Here is a 20,532-nt window from a genome sequence, read left to right as displayed (position 1 = left end):
AGCCAGGAGCGAGAGGAGCAGGGCAGCACGGGCCGATGCTGGCACCTGCCGAGGATGGTCCCAACAAAGAGGGACATGAAAGGAGGCCTGAGCCCCTGGAAGGTGGAGTCGCCCTGGACAGTGATGGCAGGGGCGAGGGGTGGGGAGACTTCGGGGAAGGGGTGTGGACACAGAGAGTGGGAACTCTGCTTTGACTACATCCATCTGATGTGTCACTGAGACATCGGAAAATCTGTCCCAAGGTTGGAAGGGGCCAACAAGATCTCTGGAGATTTTCCCTGCGCAATGCTGGGCTGGGCAGTTTTTAGCTTCTCTTGTGGACTTTTGTCTGGTGGATCAGAAACCTCCAAAGATTAAATGGTTTGTGGCTCCACTGGGTCTGTAACCCACAAACTTCTCCTTGCATTTCTTTACTAAACTGTCTATATACATGTAGCTTCTCAATTGCCCTTTGGGCTGGTTTTAACAACCCACTGGTTGGTTCCCTTACTAACTAACGAGTTAATAAAATCCTTAATGCATGTTTATTTACTTTGCCTGAGGATCACAATTTCACCAGTTTAAAAATTCTGTGTTGCTGAGCACGCCCCAGTGGAGATGCTGGCAGGCAGTCGGCCAGGAGCACCTGGAGCCCGGCACAGGTCAGGCCCAGTCCCCGGGGAGGGGTGTCTGCTGCAGGCAGAATTTGCAGCCTACCAATGATCACCGGAGCCAGCCTGAGGCTCTCTGCATTCTCTCTCTTAATTTTCGCAGCTGCCCATGAGAGTGTACAGTCTTATTACTAATATTTATCTCCGTTTTACAGATGAGGAAACTGAATCAGGTGAGGCTGAATAACTGCCAAACTCACAGAGCCCCAGGAGATCACAAGCAGCCCAGGACGGGGCCTGTGTGGGGCCAGTTCACCCGCATGGCTCTGGTCTGGAGTGCGTGGCAACAGGACAGAGAGCATCTGAGTTCTGCTGGCCAGAATATGCCAGAGTTTGAACCCAGGCAGTCGGTTAGGGAACCTTCACTCTAAACCGGTAGTTTTCAGTCTGGGGACATTTGGTGACAGCTGCAGACATTTTTGATCATCACATCTGGGGGTGAGGGAGGATGTCGCTGGCGTCTAGTGGGCAGAGGCCGGGGATGCTACGAGCACCCTGTGAAGCACGGGACAGCACCTCCCCAAGTGTCTACAGCGCGGAGGCTGAGAAGGTCAGACCTAGTCTGTGGCACTGCCACCTCCAGACCAGGTGGGCCTCTTTTCCCATGCTCCCCCGTGGCCCTTCCATGCCTGCAGGTAACAGTCTGTCCGGGGTCTGTCTCCCCTCCCCACTGTAAGCTCCATTTCCTCATCTGTAAAACAGAGATAAATATTAGTAACAAGACCGTGTACTCTCATGGGCAGCTGTGAAAATTAAGAGAGAGAATGCACAGAGCCTCGGGCTGGCTCCTGTGATCATTGGTAGGCTGCAAACTCCGCCTGCAGCAGACACCCCTCCCGGGGACTGGGCCCGACCTGTGCCTGACTCTCAGCGCTCTGTCTACGGTGGGCAATACTGATTTCTGCTCCACGTCGAGTCCCTGATTTCTGACCTAGCTGTGCTCACTTAAAAAAAAAAAAGGTCTCAAGGCTGCGTGTCAGAGCAGCAGTGTGAGAGAGTGTAATGTTTACACACTACGGAGTTATACCGCACAGAAAATGCATTTAGTGCAGGAAATCAGAGCAGGCCGGAAACCTAAACCCAGCATCCAAACTCAGTCCCGACTGAGGCTAATTTTTCATTGTCCTTGGAGCTAATCAAGCCTGCAGAAACAGCATCACCAAATTGACTAAACGAGATTTTCAATTAACTCAAACAGATGGCTGAAATTTTCCAGGTGACTTTCCACATTAATTCGGTGAGTTTGCTGGACCAGGCCCCAGGAGGCTTGGCAGGGATGGGGGCCGAAGGGAAAATAATGAAATATATGGATCTTCAGGAGAGAAGCCAAAGCAATAATCTTCAACTTTTTTTTTTTTTTTTTTTTTTTACATCTCAGCAAACATATCCTCAGCCAAATCAATTCAAGTCCCCTAAGCAGCAGGTGCTGTGGCCGCTGCCCCCAGGGTAGGTCGGGGCGGGGGCGGGGGGAGGGTCGGCTCCAGGACCAGCTGCTCGGGGGCCAGGTTCAGGAACCCTCTGGGGAGAATCTGCCCTCCCACACGGGACAGGACGAGTGTGGGGCCGGGAGGGGCAGGCAGCTCCTTGCCCTTTAGAGAGCCCTGGACGTCTGTGCTGGGGCTGTTCACCCAAGGACCTCAAGGCATTCTGGTTTCACTGAAGGACCAGGAGCTGAAAGAACCCCAGTAGAATTCTTCAGAGGCCTCAGGCTTTGTGCAGGTGCTGGGGTGTGGGACAAGGACAGCAGTGGAAGCCACTGCAGATGAAGAGCATGTCGTTCAGAGAGGACCAGAGTCAGCAAGTGCAGGTGCAGGAGCAGCTGTCCCTGAGCCGGACCTGAGGCCGTGGCTCCTGCCCTTCCAGAAGCTGCAGGAGCCACTGACAACGTGGGGTCTGTAACTGAACAGTAAGGACCCGGGCAAGAGGTCTGCCGGGGTTTGCCTGGGTATCTGCCGCACCTCGGGATGAATCAGCCCCATTCACAGAGTCAGGGCTCCGTGAGTGACTGGGTCCCCACCATCACAGTCCCTCCTCATCAATATTCCCAACAGAGAGGTTTGACCACGGTATCACTGGACTGCCTGAATTTGGGGACAATCCTAAACTGACGGTCGGACCACTTTACTTGGATCCTACTTAGTTGTCTTGATTTAGAAAAAATCCACCAAAACTAGATAATAAATTAATAACAACAGGCCAACAATATTGTTCGCATGTTCCACCAATGACATGGCCATTACCACCCGGGAGATCTGCCAGCATTAGAACAGGAATCACCACCGGCGAGTTACACTGTGCTCTGAAGTCACGTGCTAAACATGGGGCACCATTTACGAAAGGTAAAGAAGGCCCGTGGATCCCTTCCTGGGAAGACACCTCACCTCACCGGAGTCTCTGTCCAGGGCCTGCCCTGTGCAGGACAGAGCCCCCACCGAGACGTGCGGCTGACCCCACTCCCCTCCCGGGGAGCCCAGCACTGGGGGGGATGGCGGTAAGAAATCACAGGACTTCTGCTAGAAAACCGAATCGCAAAGCAGCGAGGAAAACTTCAGACCATGTATGTCTTTCTTGGATGCTTAAATTGGCCATAAAGTATGTCTGGCCCAGAAGGGCCACGCGCACGGAGGCCCGTCCGCATGTTCTGTGCCGCGACACAACAGAAGGAGGGAGCGAACCTCATCCGCGGATCGTCGGGCGGCATCATCTCCAGGTCGTGGGTGGGTCCGTTCAAGCCGATGACGTGCAGGGAGATACTGGGGTTTTCACAGCCAGCCTGGGGGTCAAAAGGGGACAGAGCTGTGAGTCAGCGGCCTCGTGCCTGGGCAGCCCCTCGGCTCTGCAAGGCTTTCCCGGGAGGGTCGGGACCCCAGGAATCCTGGAGCTCCGTGGGAAGGCGCAAGATCTTTGTTGAGGGCAGATCGTGCACGTGCAGAGTTTCAAAAACGACAAAGGGCCGATGGGCCACTCCTTTTCGTCCCCAGGAATCCCACCCCCTTCCCATTCCGCCCACCTCCCCAGCCTGCCAGCGCTGGGCGGGACTGGCCACTTGCTTCACCACCATGGGAGGGGAAAGAGAAGACAGACTGAGGAGGGGGAGAGCAAAGATGGAAGCAATTCAGGGCAGGGAAACTGCAGGGGGGCGGGTGAGGGCAGGGAGCTGGGCCCACGGCTCAGCTGGGGAAGTCTCCGTCCTTCCCAAAGGAGCCGGCTCTGTTCCGCTCCCCTCTCGGGGGACGAGTCCCGGCCTGGCAGGGGCTAGGGAGAGAGTGGCGATTCCTCGCCGGGCGACCCCCGGGTCTGGTCTGATGCCCTTGCTCCCTCCACATCTTGCAGAAGATGTTCGGGGGTCACAGCAAAGCAGCCCAGGACGGGGCCTGTGTGGGGCCAGTTCACCCGCATGGCTCTGGTCTGGAGTGTGTGGCAACAGGGCAGAGAGCATCTGAGTTCTGCTGGCCAGAATATGCTGATTTCCTGCTGAAACTCGAACCCCCAAATCCTGAGCAAGCTGGGGTTTCAGAATCCAAGCTCCAGAGCACCTGTCCCAGAGTTCATTGTAAAAGCAAGGGACGGTCCTCCTGGATTTCAGGTCATCACTCCTAGACTGGGGAAACCATTCCATCTCGGGGGGGCAGAGCAAGTCAGACACAGCTGTTCTGGGGGCGGGTGTTGGTGTGAGGGGCACACGCAGAAGGGCCAGGAAGATTCGGCACCCACCCAGCCCTCCACTCTATTAACTGTGCTTCCAACTAACACCCTGCACCCTGCACATGACACAGAGTTATGTCCAATCAACATTAGCCAGAAAACGGAGTGAAAGAACCCTCTCGACAGCAAACCCACGTTGAGTTAACATCCAGATACACTCAGACGGGGAGACGGCAGAGGTGAAGGCTGTGGCCACGGGGGAATGGTGCCCTGCATTCTGGGGCTCACTTCGATATCAGCCACTCTGATCAAAGAGCTTTTGACAAACAGTCTTATTACCAGGTGCTACGGACTGAAATTGTCCCTTTAAATTCATAGACTGAAGCCCTGACCCCTAATGTGATGGTATTTGGGGGTGGAGCCTTTGGGAAGTGATTAGGGTTAGATAAGGTCACGAGGGTGGTGCCCCCGGGGATGGGATTAGTGCCCATAAAGGGAGAGGAAGGGACACCAGAGCTCTCTCTGGCCCTTCCTGTGAGGACACAGTGAGCAGACGGCTGTCTGCAAGCCAGACAGACAGGCCTCCCCAGACACCAGACTGTCCCCCATCCTGACCTGGGACTCCCGCCTCCAGAACTGTGAGGAATAAACTCCTGCTGTTTACACCAGCCAGGTCTGGTATTTTGTGGTGGTGGCCTGAGTGGCTGAGATGCCAGGAGTTTCCTTTCTCTGGCCTGTGACTCTGGGAACCCCCTTTATCTCATGTACATGTCATCGCCCCTCTTGCTCCCAACTCTAGGCTGGTGGGTCTAGGTAGCGCCTATGGTGTGGAACGCACGCACCACCAGCTTCCGGAGCTCTCTGGCAGGTGAGGACGCTGAGGTTCAGACACTCCCTTGCTGAGGCTGGAAGGGCGGAAAGTGAGCCCAGGTCACAAGGCAGGGGCCAGGCAGTGAGCCACTCACCTCCACCCAGCCCAGTGGCCTTGGAGCCGACTAGAGGGAAGGAGTCAGCCCCACGTGCCCAGGAGAGCTGGGTCCGCACTCAGACATCTGCACCTGAGTGGGCTGTGGGGTTTGGCATCTGGCCCTCCCTCCCACCGGGGTGCTGTGATTTGGCAACAAAGGGAGGTTCGGATGTCTCTGCCCCCTCACTCTACTGGGCGCTTGTGGCTGTCTTAGTCTGTGCAGGCTGCTATAACAAAGTGCCCTGGCCGGGCAGCTCACAGACAGCACAGCGCGTCTCTCACGGTTCCGGGGGCTGTGTGCCCAACATCGAGGCGCTGGCAGATCCTGTGTCTAGGGAGGGCGCCTGCTCCTGTGTCCTCACGTGGCGGAAGTGGGAGGGGTCCCTCCGGGGTCTCTTTTATAAGGACACTGATCCCAATCATGAGGCCTCTGCCCCCGTGGCCTGATCACCTCCTAATGCCATCGCCTCGGGGGTTGGGATTTTAATGTCTCGATTCGAGGAGGACACAGACATTCAGATCGTTTTAATGACCAAGCCCAAAACAGCCATGCCCAGACCCAGGGGACCGGGGCAGAGAGTCCCTCTGACCTCCTGGAAGCCAAATTCAAAAAAGCAATATGAAGAGCCACAGTGGGCAGTTTGAGTTTCTGTCACCAGGGAGTCACCAGGTGAGGCGGTGTATTTGTTTTGGTTTAGTGAAGCTCAGACAAATGATTAACAGTAGTTCAATTATTTAAAGTAAAGCAAACCGGCCAACCGATTCAACTCAACAGAGATGGGAATGTAATGCGACGTAATGAGAAATGATTAATCTTTCCCCCGTGAGCTGCCTTTGCCCATAAACACGTCTCACTCCGCATCTCCGTGCTGACTCGGCCGGGGGCTCGCGCATCACGGGAAGCGTGCGGCCCGCGGTTCCCCCGCCTACCTTGGGGTAGTGGTAGGGCCTCACGGTGGGGTAGAGGGAGCCGGTGTAGGTCGGGAGCTCCATGACAGGGACGCGGGAATCGTTGATGGTGGCGTAGGCGAGCCTGGTGCCATCCGGGGACCACCAGTGCGCGATGTGGGTCTTCAGGATCTCCTCTGGGGGAAGAGAGAGCAGAGAGGCGTGAAGGGGCAGCACGTGGGGTGGAAACCGAGGCTGCGTGGCAATTTCACTACGTGTGGCAGGAAACGCGACGGGCCCATCTTAAGTCCTGAAACAGAAACATGCTTCAACCAGAAGCACCCAGGATTCCGTCTTGGCTAATCAGAGTTTCAACTATAGGTGTAGAACCTGGTATCTATTCCAGAAAAAAAAAAAAAAATTCTACTATGTTTTTAACACGTCAATAGAAGACACTTCCCAGTGCGACCAGTCAGAGTATGGGAGCCTGAGCACCCACCTCCTTGCGAAACTGCTCTCAGGTCAAGGGACTCCTTCTTATACAGGGGCCTGTATGGTGTGACCGACCTGAGAACACAGCGACAAAACAAAACGAGCGTGTAGGATACAGCAGAGAACCAGACAGACTTCAACACGGCTCAGGGAGGTCACCCTCACAGCTCGGGAGGGGAGGACAAGGCCAGCAGCTGTGGCCCTGCTGCTCACACTCCGCCCGGGTGGCAGCCAGAGCCGCACTCGCCCGCACCACGCTCTTCACTAAGTGCCTTCTCCCTGTCCTGCAGGGCCCGACCCTCCAGGCTGCCCGCCCAGTGTGGCACAGGGCCTGTGCCCAGCTCCACCCGGCACAGAGGAGCCTCAGGAGATACGAAGCCTGCGTTGGTCTGACCGCCGCCCCCCAGGCGCCCCCGTGGCTGGAAACCAGTGCTCAGGGGAGCCTGGGTCTGTGTCCCCAGCCCTGCTGTCTGTGGAGCAAGGGGCACAGGGGCCCCCGGAGCCCCCCCCACCTCGGCATCCTGCCCACGTCCTCAGCAGCGTGTCCAGAGCCCACGAAGCTCCAAGGTCGCTGAGGCGCGTGATGGGAGAGAGAAGAAGCCGGACCAAACCTCAGGGCTTGTAATTTTCCAGAGTCTGCAGCAGCCAGGAGAGTGACGTTCGGGTGCGCGTTTGGAATGAGGTGATTCAGAAGTGACTTTCCACAGAGTCACTGGATGCACCTGGGCCGCGCGCAATGGTGAGTAATAGGCCCTGGCAGATGGTCTGCTGGAAAAAACAGGCACCATCTGCAACACAATTTGCGGGTGCTTGTGCTCAATCACTTCTGCACTGAGGGCTGGGAGCAAGAGGGCTGACGGCTCCAGTGAGTCCCCGAGAGTGAGCAGAATTCAGGGCGCAGAGGGAGGAGGGAGCAGAGCCCCAGAAATCAGCGAAGGAGCCCTGCAGCAGTTTCCACAGGACATTAATTCACAGCCAACTCAGGAACACCCAAAACAGAAAAACGGCTGGCTGAACAAGGGCTTTATAAATGAAGCAGCTCTGCGCAAAAGCAAACAAACAATAACAACAAAACCGCTGAAGAGACAACTCATCTGTTTCTTGTCTTTGAACCCAGAGCGATCTCCGGAGGCCAGAGGGATGACAAATGGGTCTCTGGTGCAAAATCAGGCCACTGTCATCCGTACCCGATAGGCTTGGGGAGAGGTGGGCAGGCGAGGAGGCCGGGGGTCACTTCTCCTTGCCACTCATCTTTTTTTATATCTCATTTCTAGACTTGCCCTCGGACCTAACGGAAATGCTACTGCTTGGCTCTGACCTTGGCCGTGACCTCAAACACGCAGGGACAAGAGACAGAAAATATGGATGGAAGCTGGCCCTGAGGCTCGGCTGAGAAGACTCTATTTCCACCAACGCCGCCAGCAAATGCCAGAGTGTCTGCACAAAGCTCAACTCACTGTTCAGAGAACCCGGAGGCAGAAGAAAGATCACTGCAGACTATGAAACGGAATGGCTGGAAGGGAACTTGGAGACTGTCTAGTGCAGCGGTGACGAATATCTGGTATGGGGCAAAGGTTAGTTCCTGTTCATGCCATCACACGGTGAGACGCAGCACACACAAAGACAGCGTCCCTCACGCCAGAAGGCCAGCCACAGAAAACTGGGACAGCTTTAGTTTATTTTCCCTAAATGTCCTTTGACACATTGTTTCTTGGCATTTTTACTTTTCTGTATGTTAGCTGCTCATTAAAGAGATAATTAAGTATAAGAGACCAAGGAGCCACGCAGAAGAAACCTTGACATTTTAGCATTAATTATGAATGTCCCTGTTCTGCAAACATTTTTTTCCAGGGCCCCACATTAATGAGGCACTTGGCTTAAAGGCCATGCACCAAATGGTGTTTAGGAACAGAGTTTTGCAAACAGAGAAAAAACGCTTATTTCATTAAGTTAAATTAATTGCATGAACCCTTTGCCCTGGAACAAATGAATAACTTGCAATTTTGAGCAAGCACAATTAACTCAGAAAAGTAGAGGATATATCTTTCCTTCCCCTTCCCTGTCCTGCTGGGGGACCATTAAGCATCAGGAAAGAAAGATACATTTGGGGACACTGCCACCAATGGGTGCCTCTCTCTTGAAGACATTGAAAATTTTATCCATGCAGCTTGAGCCCATAGCAGGGTCTGGGCTGGTTTTCCTCCCTTGTCACTGTATGTTGAAGAAACCAACGCCATTATCTGAAGCGTTATTCAGTTTTGCCAAACAGCATTAAGGGCGTATTAAGTAGGACAAAATCCCTTTGGGCTCAAAGTGACGAGGGCCAACCCAACACGGGTGCGTGGACCGCAGAGGTCTGCAGTATGGTACGAGTTCTCAAGCCCTTCATTTCAGACAGAGCTCCTGCAGCAGTGCCACCAAGCCAGAGCCTCCCAGTTGACACATTCACGAGTAGTGGAAGACGAGCCACACGCCAGGTACCACGTCAGGAGTCTGCAAAGGACCCAAGCCCAGGAAAGAACAGCCAACCCTCCCGACCCCCGTCTCCTGACGGCTTTTTGACAAGGCGGAGAGCCTTGTCGCTTCTAAACGAGAGGCACTTGGCTTAAAGGCTATGCACCTTCTAAACGAGAGCCCAAGTGCCACATGTGGTTCCCCAGGGAGCAGCGGCTGTGCGTGTGCTGAGCCCGGTGTTGGTGGCCGGAATGGGGGATCCCGACCCCTAGGGCTGATGAAAGCTCACTCCCCAGCCACAGGGCGTGGGGTTAGACCGGGCACCAGGACAGCCACAAAAGGTACCAAAAAGGAGGCCAGTATTGGGGACACACTTGAAATCTCCTTGGTGGCTGTGTCCAGGGGTCCCCAAACTGGCCGGCCACACCTACCATTGACATCCGGCCACAGAGAAATCCACGGGCAGATGGCGAGGCGCTGGCGTGAGGCCGAAAGGAAACAAGGGGCTGCAGATGGTCTGGGGTAGCAGCACGGGCTCCTCAGGACCCTGTGGCCTTGTTCTCCGGGTGCTGCAAGGCCGGGTGGGGGACGGGGTGGGGAAGGCCTGTGAGCTCCTGATCAGGGGCCATGGCGTCCTCAGCTGGAGCCTCCCATCTAAATCCCGCCACATGGACGCATGGCCTGTGCTCAGCTCAGGGCACGTGGAGGTGAGGAGCACTGTCCCCTGCACCCCTGTCCTGCAGCAGGGCTATTTCTGAACGGCCCAAAGTGACGGCCAGTCAGGACGCAGGGCTGGCAAGGCTGATCCTCCTGCCCGTGCTTCCCAGGCGACTAGTCACCTGCCCAGTGCACACCTGGGCCGCTGCCTCTGTGCCTGCTGCCTCCCTCACCATGAGGGCAGGGCAGCCGCGCTGGGAACGTCCTGCTACCTGGGCTTTCTGTCAGGAGCTGGAGCTTCGGGGAGTCAAAGCTCATGTCTTCTTAGGGACAGAACGTGCAGCTACAGACTCCCCCAGGCGCAGAGGAGAACACACTCCTGACTTTGCAGTTGCTGCAGAGACCGCTGCACCTGGAGCTGGAGGAGCCAGGACAGCGCCTCTATCCCTGGTTCCACGCTCCCAGGACTGATGAGCCCTGACGATGGCTATCTGCTGTTTCCCCGAGGTCAGTGTGAGCAGAGCCCTCGAGAGAGCGAGGCTGTGGGCGACAACATCACGCTGGGTCCAGCCATCCAACTCCCGGGGAAGGGCACGGGTACACAACTACAGGGCGTAGACAAGAACGTCAGAAACATTTTCGGAAGAGGCATCACGGTATTTCCTGACGCCATCTGTGGTTATCGATGCCCTTTTCTCTACGAGGTAAAAGTATAAATGACTGAGTGCTGAGTGTGGCACACTGCATTCTCCAAAACTGGCCTCAGTGGCATTTCTAGGGCTTCGCACTCCCTAAGAGGTGGCGTCCTTCTCCTTGAACCAGGGCAGTCCTTTGAGCACCTGAGCCAACGGGATGTGGTACAAGTGATGCTGTGTGCAGCTGGGCCGTGAAGGGTGGTGCGGCCCTGCCCTGGCTCACGCTTGCCTGGAATGCTTACTCGTGGCTCTATCCGCCATACCATGAGGACACCCTGGCCCCTCGGAGAGATCTCGCCAGCCCCACCTCCCAGAGGTGCAGAGGGGAGGAGAGCTGTGCCTGGTTTGCAGAAGTCAATGTTTTAAGCCATCATAGTTTGGATTACTGAGATCAACTTCAGTTAAAAAAAAAATTTCCCATAGAAAAATGGAAAAGAGGAAACCCGAGCCAGCACACTGGGCTTCTATCCTCAGTTATGCTCTTTTTGGGTCTCTCTGACTCTCTCCTCTTCATTTTTATTATGGGCACTTGAAGAAGATTCCAGAACTCATGGCCCTGAGGCCTTCTATTCACCTGTGTCATGCCCAAACAGGAGACAATGTGGCAGAGAGGCTCTCTTGCTTCTCACTCGCTTGTTCCTTCACTCATTTGTTCATTCATTCATCCTCGGCCATCCACCCATTCGGCCACCTGGAGGTAAGTGGATGGAGGACGTGCTGTGTGGCCAGACACAGACCTGTTCTCACGGCGAGGTAGTCTCACAGCCAGGTAGAGGACAAGCAGGACATCTGCTGGCGTGTACACTTTGGAACAGTGCTATAGGCTGGAATCCCAGTTCACTTTTGAAGCAGGGGGAATTCTTTGCTGGAATTCAGACACGAGCTGGAGACCTTGTTAAGAGCTGGATTTGCACGAGGCTCAGGGGAGGGGGAGGGGAGGAAAGGCAGCAGGGTGGCCTCTGTCACTGGTCCCGTGGCCTGAGCCCGAGCGTCCACCCTGTGGGTCAGCCCCTCCCTCCCATCGCTGCCGCCTTGGCCCCTCGAGCTGCCCGAGGGCACGGGCTGCCCCGGGAGGAGGTCCCCGCACGCTGGAGCTGTGCAGGAGGAATGGCCTCCCGTTCTCTCCTCCCCGTCCCGAACTGTAAACTGCCTGTTGATGTCAAGGAGGCATTTAAAGCACAAGTGGGTTCTCGTCAGGGAGGGTAATCAAGTGATGATCAGACTCGAGCAGAGCTTAGGTAAGTGGAGAGCTGTTGGAGTGTGCTTCCAGGAGAGTCGGGGCAGCCCGGGGGCGGAGGCTAGAGAAGCCGGGTCTCAGGGCTCCCCTTCGCAGGCCCCGGCTTGCAGTCAGAATCTCCTGTTCTTATTCTAGGGAGGATCCCCAAGTTTTATAAGCTCTAGGCCCCACAAAATGGGGATCTGTCCCAGCAGAGAGAAGAATAATGTTTGGAGAAAAATCCACGGAAAATCAGCACCACTCAGAAAAACGCCTGGTCCCCACCTGCTACTTCCAGAGGCCACGTGCCGTCGTGGGCGGGGCGTGAACAGGCAGCGGCGACCGAGCCTCTGGCTCTGGTCCCACCTCTCCGGGCCTCCTCTTCTGCTACTGTAAAACACGGGGGCTGTTTCAGCTCACCTTTTTCTCAGTCTCTGGAAATATGAGCACCACTTCTTACAGAAAAAACTCATCAGTCACACTTCAATTCAATTCTAAACACTCAATGCCTCCTTAAAAATACTCTGCATTTCAGTCCTCACAACAGCATGTGCAACATCTAGACGCAATGTGGCGCACACCGCGCCTGGTCCTGCGCCTGCATAACCGAGCGTGGCTGTGGATCCGCAGGCTTCGTGGTGTGGCTCCAGGCCGGCTTCGTGGGCCCCTGGCTCGGACACTGAGTCGGCTCCTTTCGGCAGACTCTACAGTGCCTGCCATCAGATGGGAGTCCAAACTGTCTCCTAAACTCTTAAAGTCACCGCCAGCTGCAGGTCCCCAAGGCGGAGCACGGGCGAGAACCAAGCCTGCGGGGGGCCGCCTGGGTTCTGTGCAGTCTGGAGCGGGTCTGGCCAGAAGGCGGAGCCAGCGGATGCGGAGGGAGAGCTCGGTGCCTGGTTACGGCCACCTGCTTCAGGTCCCCGCTCAGGCCCCTGCTCCTCGGGCTGCTCTCTGCCCTCTCTGAGGCCACTTCCCAACCTGCACACCTTCCTCCCGCAGAGCCGAGGGGACCATCAGATGGCGTGTGGGGCCCCTGGCACCTTGGGAAGACCCAGACATCCCAGAGTCGATGACGGCTGTCTCGGACCCGTGTTTAGTGTCCACGCTCCCTTTCGTGTGCCCAGGACTTCCCCTCCGAGCAAGTGCACCCGGCACCGACCACTCCAGCGCTGTGACGCCTGCTCCCGGGCACAGAAAGGATGTGTGGGACGTCGCCTTCAGCCACAAGGGTCTCACCAGCTAAGGGGAACGTCTCACCGTGATCAGGAAACGCAAGATCTGCACAGAAGCGCCTGCCCCATGCTCGGTGCAGGCAGCCACCATACGAAGGCCCTCGCACTGCAAAATGACTGTGTAAAAATCCCCCAAGACCCTGAGCAACCAATGGCTGTTGGTCTAGTTTCAGTTCTGCGCTGTCTCTGAGCGAGGCTGCAGGGCTGCGGGAGGGAAGGAAAGGGAGCTTTTTATGTCCTGATCACCCCAGAGCAGAGGCTTTGACAGACACCCGCACGGCCCTGCGGGGAGGCCACCCTCACAGCCAGGCGGGAGGAGGACGGGCCCCGGGAGAGATGGGGGGTGGAGAGGGGAGACAGAGTGGACAGTGGTGGGCCTCACTCACCTTTGCTCTTGGTTATTCTAGAAGTGTCATGCGAGCCGAATCAATCAGGCGGAAGTCAGGAAGGGGACAGCGAACGTGGGACCACGCTAGAAGGCTTCCTGGAGAGGGACTCGAGAGGGGCTGCGGGACTAGGAGGTGGAGTGAACAGAACATCCGCCCCTAAGAGGCGGGGAGTGTAGGGTCAGGAGCCGGACCATCGAAGCTAGACTTCCGGGATTCAAATCCCGCTCTGCCATCCACTGGCCGTGTGACCTTAGGCAAGTGACTTAGCCCCTGGTGCCTCAGTTTCCTCATCTGTAAAATAGTTATAGTACCAGCATGCACTGCACTGGTGTTGCTGTGAGAGGCACATTCACTACGACACATAAAATACTTGCACTGCGGCCTGTGCCCAGCCGGTGCTGTGCGGTACCTGTTAGGGTCACAGGGCTGCGTGCCAGCCTCGGGTGGAGACAGGTAGTCTGGGCCCAACTGAGGAGCACAACAGGCTCAAACTGGAGATGGGCCGGGACCAGACTGATCTGACAGCTGAGGCTGAGTCGCTGCGGAGCCTTCTGGCCTAGTGAGCCCAGGCCTCTGGCCGTCTCAGGATTCCGCCAACAGAATTACCTCGCCATCATCGTGGGAAAGCTCATTCCTGATCACCCTGTTGACCGGGGTGACTGGAGAAGAGAAAAGCGCACCCGGCTAGCACTTCCTGGGAGGGCTGGGCTGGGGCAGACGACCTCTGCCCTCACCTGGGCCACCAGCTGCGGGCCTTGCTGGGTTCTTAATTGCACATTTTTCAAAGCCTCTGCAGGAATTACATTTCCTTAGCAATAACACAACCAAACAATCTCACTCAAATCCTCACCACTTTTCCTTTTTTGACAAAGACGCTGGGTGAGGATGGAACCCCAGGAGGGCGGGGCTGACCCAGGCCAAATGGGGAAGAAGACAAAGTCACCATGTCCCAACACTGGGAGAGCCACGGGCGCTCCACTCCGACCCCTTCTAACCCCAGGTCTGGGCAGCGTCGTTACCCTTCCCTTCTTGCTGTCAGGATTCACAGGTAAAACCTGTGTGTGGCTTTATTTGTGTGCATTTCCTTATTGAGTTCTGGTAGGACCTGCAGCTCCCGGTGGCCCTGCGTGCAGGAGGATGCCGAGGGCGGGAGGACTCACTCACCCGGCTGCTCTGCCTGCCCGGACTCACTTCATCCTCAGAGCAACAAATCAGGTTGATGCTACTATTATCTTTATTTCTTTCCCCTAAGGAAATTAAGGGGGAAAAGTTTATAATGTGGGGCCGGGCGCGGTGGCTCACGCCTGTAATCCTAGCTCTCTGGGAGGCCGAGGTGGGCGGATTGCTCGAGGTCGGGAGTTCAAAACCAGCCTGAGCAAGAGCGAGACCCCGTCTCTACTATAAATAGAAAGAAATTAATTGGCCAACTAATATATATAGAAAAAATTAGCCGGGCATGGTGGCGCATGCCTGTAGTCCCAGCTACTTGGGAGGCTGAGACAGAAGGATCGCTTGAGCCCAGGAGTCTGAGGTTGCTGTGAGCTAGGCTGACGCCACGGCACTCACTCTAGCCTAGGCAACAAAGTGAGACTCTGTCTCAAAAAAAAAAAAAAAAAAAAAAAAAAGTTTATAATGTGCACAAGCTCACCCAGCCAGCAAGTGAAAGGACCCATGGGAAATGCGGAATTAGGTGACAATCCTCTCTGATGTCCTACTGTCCTACTGTTTCCAGATCCCTGTTTGCAACCCACGTGCACCTGTGGTTTCGGCCGTGCGTGCTGGGCAGGTGGTCCAGACCCCCAAACACCCCACCAAGTGATACTCTCTCCCAGGCTCAGGGCCGGGCAGTCAGGAGGCCTGGGGATAGCCTGCCAAAAATTGTTTTAAATTCAGTCCCTGAAATGTGTTTAATTTAAAAAAGAATGTTCCACCATCATACTCCAGCTGACTTTCATATTAATTTAATAATCTATATAGCAATTGGTTTAGTGTCTAGGTAAAACGGATTATCAACCCTATAATGATTTTTAATTTCCTTAGACAATTATATTTTTTCCCCTGGTATTTTGCCAAAGCTGATCATCATGTTACTATTTACCAGAAAGCTAAAAATAATTGAAATTCTGAAATTTCAATTTTAATTGGATAGTGACTTAACTACCAACTGAGATTTACCAGAGTTTGTATTTACTGAGATTTTTCTTTTCTTTTTTAAAGCATTGACCTATTTTGGCCTCTTCAGAAAGTTACAATTTTTTGACACAAAGCAAAATGATAGCCTTAAAATGATATGTAACATTTCTTACGTTGTTTGGCTTTAGTTTTAAGTTATATAATGAGAATATTTCCTTTTATGAAGCATTGCAGAAAAGCTCGCTATAATACACATTTTCAAAGAAAATCCTGACTGAGCAATAGTTACCTTAATCAGACTGAGATGTTCTGCATAATTATTTTTGAGTATCAGTGAAAACACATTTAAAAAATAATGAGTATCAAAGACAATAGTTCAGACAAAAAAATTAGGTCTCAAGGTTTTTCTAAGGGGAAGTTAATTAACTGTAAATTATAAACAGCACTCGAAACAGTGTCTGTACCTGACTGCATCCGATTATTAATTATTCTTGGTTCTACTGTTCAGAGAACACGAACTTGTACAGACAGGTCCTGACTACGGGAAACATCTCAAGGATCGCGGGTGGGTGGGAAGAGACCGGCCAACGACTGGCAGGCACGTGTGTCGGTGACGGTCACGGGGTGTCGCTGTGCTGTTCCTGGTGCAGACGGAGAAACAGCATGGCTGAGGATAGCCAGCCCCTCCTGACAGCCCCCGTCCCACCTCTCCCACGCTTGGCATGCCCTGCGACTACGGCCACTGCCTCGGAGGGCAGCGTGATGAGGAAGGGGACGAGGCCACAGGAACCGGAGTGGCACCTTGGCTCTATCCTGCCCCGAGCCCAGCCCGTGTCCCTGAGCTGCAAAGCCCTTTTCTCACAGACAGGCTGTGACCATGAGGGAGGGACGAGTGACAGTCCGGGCGCAGTGGCTGCTTTGGAACCCAGTGACCGTGGCTGGTGTTTGCTGGGGGCGATGGCTTTATGGCCCTAACACGGAGTGATAGTGGCAAATCAGCAAGTGTCCATGGGTCTTGTTGTCCCCGAACAGAGGGTGGGGCCTGGGCGCTGCATTCAAATAAACGATAGACTCAGAAGGGTCACCAGGCCCACCTTTGCCCACCGTGTGTCCTACTACACCCAATCAATGAATGACACTGGTGCCGTGCACTGCCCACTTCCTGCTGTCTCATCGCCGCAGCAACCTGATGACCTTGTTCTGCAGAAACGATTTAGGAGGGGGCGGTCTTCGAGGCCTGGGGGAGGCAACGGGAATGCCCGGCAGAGAGGGGTCAGGCCGTGGCCGGTGGCCAGGCTCCCGGGAGTCCTCCCCGCTCCTTCAGGCCCAGTGAGTCCCCGCCAACCCAAGAGTCCTGTCCCGGGAGTCCTCCCCGCTCCTTCAGGCCCAGTGAGTCCCCGCCAACCCAAGAGTCCTGTCCTGGGAGTCCTCCCCGCTCCTTCAGGCAGAGTGAGTCCCCGCCCACCCAAGAGTCCTGTCCCGGGAGTCCTCCCTGCTCCTTCAGGCCCAGTGAGTCCCTGCCCACCCAAGAGTCCCGTCCCGGGATTCCTCCCCGCTCCTTCAGGCCCAGTGAGTCCCCGCCCACCCAAGAGTCCCGTCCCGGGAGTCCTCCCTGCTCCTTCAGGCCCAGTGAGTCCCCGCCCACCCAAGAGTCCTGTCCCGGGAGTCCTCCCCGCTCCTTCAGGCCCAGTGAGTCCCCGCCCACCCAAGAGTCCTGTCCCCAAGGAACGCAGCAGCCCACACAGGGCAGGGCACATGGCCGGTGCTCAGCGAGTGGCGGAGTTGAACTGAATTGAGCCGAGCAGAAGCCGAGGCAGAAACGCCCTTCGCCAGGGCTGCGCCTATCTTCCACGCCCTTCCCTCCTTGCCCGGATGCGGCATCAGACACAACCCGAGACTCACCTCTGTGCCCACAAGTGCACCTCGCACATGGAAGCTTCCGGCCCCACCCACGTCCTGGGACAGCCGTGGCACCGAGCAGCGCCCGCTGCAGCTGTCGGGCCTCTCCCCTGGGGCCTGCCAGAGCCCTGTGCCCCGCAGTGGACAGCGCTCCTTAGTCCTGGGTGTCCCTGAGCCCCGCCTGGAGTCAGAGACCCTGAACCCAAGAAGAGTGAGGACCCCTCGGCACCCACAGGGAGAGGACGAGGGGGCTGCAGCCTCTCCAGGCTCCCTCTCCCCGCATGCTTGGGCTCTTCCCGTGCCTAGACGCCAGACAGCTGCAGTGTGCACAATGCAAAAAAGGCTCTTCCACCAGAACACGCCCTGCCTCCTTCTGCTCTTCCGCCCTCTCCCCACGGCCGTGGTCGACAGCCGTGCTGGGCGCTCCAGCCGGAACGGCCCTCCCTGCTCTGCTTCCCGCCCCCTGGGAAGGCGCTGATGCAGTGGAAGTCCTGGCCGCCCTGTCCCCCGGCAGCTGCTCCAGCGCCAGCACGTGGGCCTGCTGGAAGAACGCTCGTCTCCTTCTCAGAGTCGGGACGTGTCTCTGTAACTGGGCCCCTCGAGATTTTAGTGCCCGGCATTTTTAGTGACTGGAATAACACAAATTTGGACGAGGCCCTGGTTGTGGCACATGTTAACCCCTTCTCGCTCAGCGCCTCTTGCTGTCACAGCAACTATTATCAATTATCATCAATAACTGGGACGCCGTTTCTTTGTCTAGCAGGAGGAGCTGCTCCAGGGTCACCAGGAGAATTTATGAGTCTGTTTGGTGGAAGGAATGGGCACCCCTGAGAAAGCTGTGACTTGCTGCCGACGCACAGAAGTCTGGTGGCTCAAGATGCTGGCACTGCAAGTGACGCACATGTCCCCTGACCTTGCCCTCCACCCTGCATAAAAGCCCCTGCCTTGTCTCTGTGACGGGCAGATCTGAGAGATTTTTTTGTCCTGTCTTCTTGCTTCAGCCAAATCAGATAAACCTTTCTCTACCTTCGAGCACTGGTGTCACAGTGTTGGCCCCAGCTGTGCTTTGGGCACAAGAGCCTGAATCCGGGGCTCTGCGACATTTCTGTCTGCCTTGTTAGCCATGCAGCGTTTGCGAGACGACGTGACCTTTTGACTTTTGCTGTCTTTGTCCAGAGCACGGGCATCTTCACACGCCTTAGACCTCAGAGGGAGGAACTGCTCCCCGCCCGGTCCCAGCCTCACCAGGGACATCGGGACCAGTGCCTGCACCTCCTCGGGCGCTGCTGACTTCAGACGCTCCCCTTCCGCCCCTCCCCGAAGTAAGCAGGTTTGTTCCAAGCACGTCCACCTTCGTGAGCGCTCCATGAGTTCAGCGCCACTGTTCCCACAACTGAGCACCAGAGCACCTGCCCAACACTGGGTAGCGATGAAAGTGAACTCAGGATTCTGACCCAGTGTGGCTCAAACCTACGTGCTCCGTGCCTCGGAGACAGAGACTCACCACCCAGGTCCGCGTCCCCCGGCGCCCTGTGTGTCCCCTCGATCCAAACCCCCTTCACACCTGAGGCCTCCTCTGCACCCCCGGAACTCGGGCCCAGCGGCGGCCCCGTGCCTTTGTCCCCAACTACGTCTCTGAACATCATCTGCCTTCCTGCTTAAACTCAAATCCCAGCTCAGGAAGCTTTCGTGGTGTGCCTGGACTGAGGGCACCTGGTCTGAGCCCCCGGCCTTGCGGTGCACCTGGTAAGATGCAGGTGCTGCGTCTACATCTCAACAGCCTGCGACTCCGCCTTCTGTCTCTTGGAGGACGCCTCCCCAACCCCTCCACAAGGGTGTTCACCCACAGCTGGTCTTCCCTGCGGCACATCCTTACACCTGGGGGGAGTCATTCTCCGCAGCGACCGATGTTGACGGCCATCAGTGTTGTGACCATAACCCGCCGTCGCATACACACACCTGGACTTATGAAAGGTTGCCCATTCTTACCACTCCTATGCACTCTGATATTTCCCATCCCACACCATATCACCTCTCCCATAAAGCTTCCATCCCCTTTCACATCATCCTATATCACTAAATTGACTTTACGTCTGGGTTGAGCTCTGCAGCTTGCAAGCATGGACGTGCTGCTAGCAGCCTCCCGCCAACCTGAGCCGGGGACGGGAACTGGGCTGACGTTGGGACCAGGCCGCCGTGGCAGCTGTGGTAACGGGCACAAAAACTGCAATGAGTGTTAACCGGCTCCTAAGCGAGGCAAACCCTCCTGCTCCATCCTTCACACTCCTCACCTTGAAACAGAGAAATCAGAGCCCCGCCCCGGCTCCCCTCTCTGTGGGAGACTCCATGCTAGGAGGCGCAGAACGACACTTGCGAAGCCTCAGTACCACAGGGGCCGGGGCTCCCTCCCCTGTCCCGCCTCCTGCCGGGCTCAGTGGGTTTTCTCTCTTGCACGATGGGCCAAAAGGTGCTGGCTCTAGTTTAGAGCATTTGCCGAGCCATTCTTGTGGCGTTGTCTAGTGTGGAGGGTGCTGGTCTCCTGAGCTCTGCGGTTCCTGCTCCCTCTGCCCACGGGAAGCACGGTATGGGTGGCAGCGGGAGCACACAGTGCAGACGGGGAGGGGAGGGTAATGGGCTGTGCGCAGACCTGGGGCCCGGTTCTGCTCGAGCCCTTTGCCCAACCTGCTTCCCCGTGCAGGGCTCACCGGATCCCCGTCACCTGTCACCACTCTGTGTGGCTCGTCTGCACTGGCTGCCGTTGGCCACGCGGTCCGCCTCCCGGCCCCGCTTGCGGAAGGAGTTCCAGGTGCCTCTCCTTCATCCAGACCCATCAGGCAGGCAAAGCAGACCGATGCGATTCGGGCGCCACTGTCCGCTTACGGCTGACGCCCCTCGCCCAGGCGCTCGCTCTCGTCATCGTCACGTCAGTAGATTAGAGTGACCGCAAACAGCGCTGCCGGGACCCCTGGCACTCCACGAGGCCACCGTTACTACAGTGACATGAGCAGCCCCTGCTGTCTGTGGGGCACTCTACCTTCTATCACACACTTGTCCGTACACTACACAGAAACCATCAGGGTGTCAGCTGACACCTACAGTCTCTAAACTGCCGGGCCTGTGAGAGCAACTGTTTTCCCCGCTCCGGGTGGGTGGTAGCGGCACGCAGAGAGGGGGACTTGCTTCTGCGAGGATCTTGGGCACTCGTTCAGCGGCAG

General features: G+C 56.2%; 1 protein-coding gene across 3 annotated transcripts in view; it reads right to left on the bottom strand.

Moving 5' to 3' along the window:
- The window catches only part of DPP6 (dipeptidyl peptidase like 6), an 827,489-nt gene that overhangs the window by 106,816 nt on the left and 700,141 nt on the right, over positions 1-20,532 (bottom strand). For all 3 annotated transcript variants that reach the window (XM_076006752.1, XM_012786244.2, XM_012786246.2), the window contains exons 9-10: positions 6,193-6,347; positions 3,326-3,423 (exon numbers count right to left, since the gene is read on the bottom strand). In XM_076006752.1, the coding sequence (XP_075862867.1) occupies positions 3,326-3,423; positions 6,193-6,347 (253 nt within the window). The remainder of the gene's footprint in view (positions 1-3,325; positions 3,424-6,192; positions 6,348-20,532) is intronic.

Source organism: Microcebus murinus, chromosome 9, assembly GCF_040939455.1.
Source record: "Microcebus murinus isolate Inina chromosome 9, M.murinus_Inina_mat1.0, whole genome shotgun sequence".
Lineage (NCBI taxonomy): Eukaryota > Metazoa > Chordata > Mammalia > Primates > Cheirogaleidae > Microcebus > Microcebus murinus.
The sequence above is the reverse complement of the archived record's forward strand: the minus strand, read 5'-3'. Positions and strand labels throughout refer to the sequence as shown.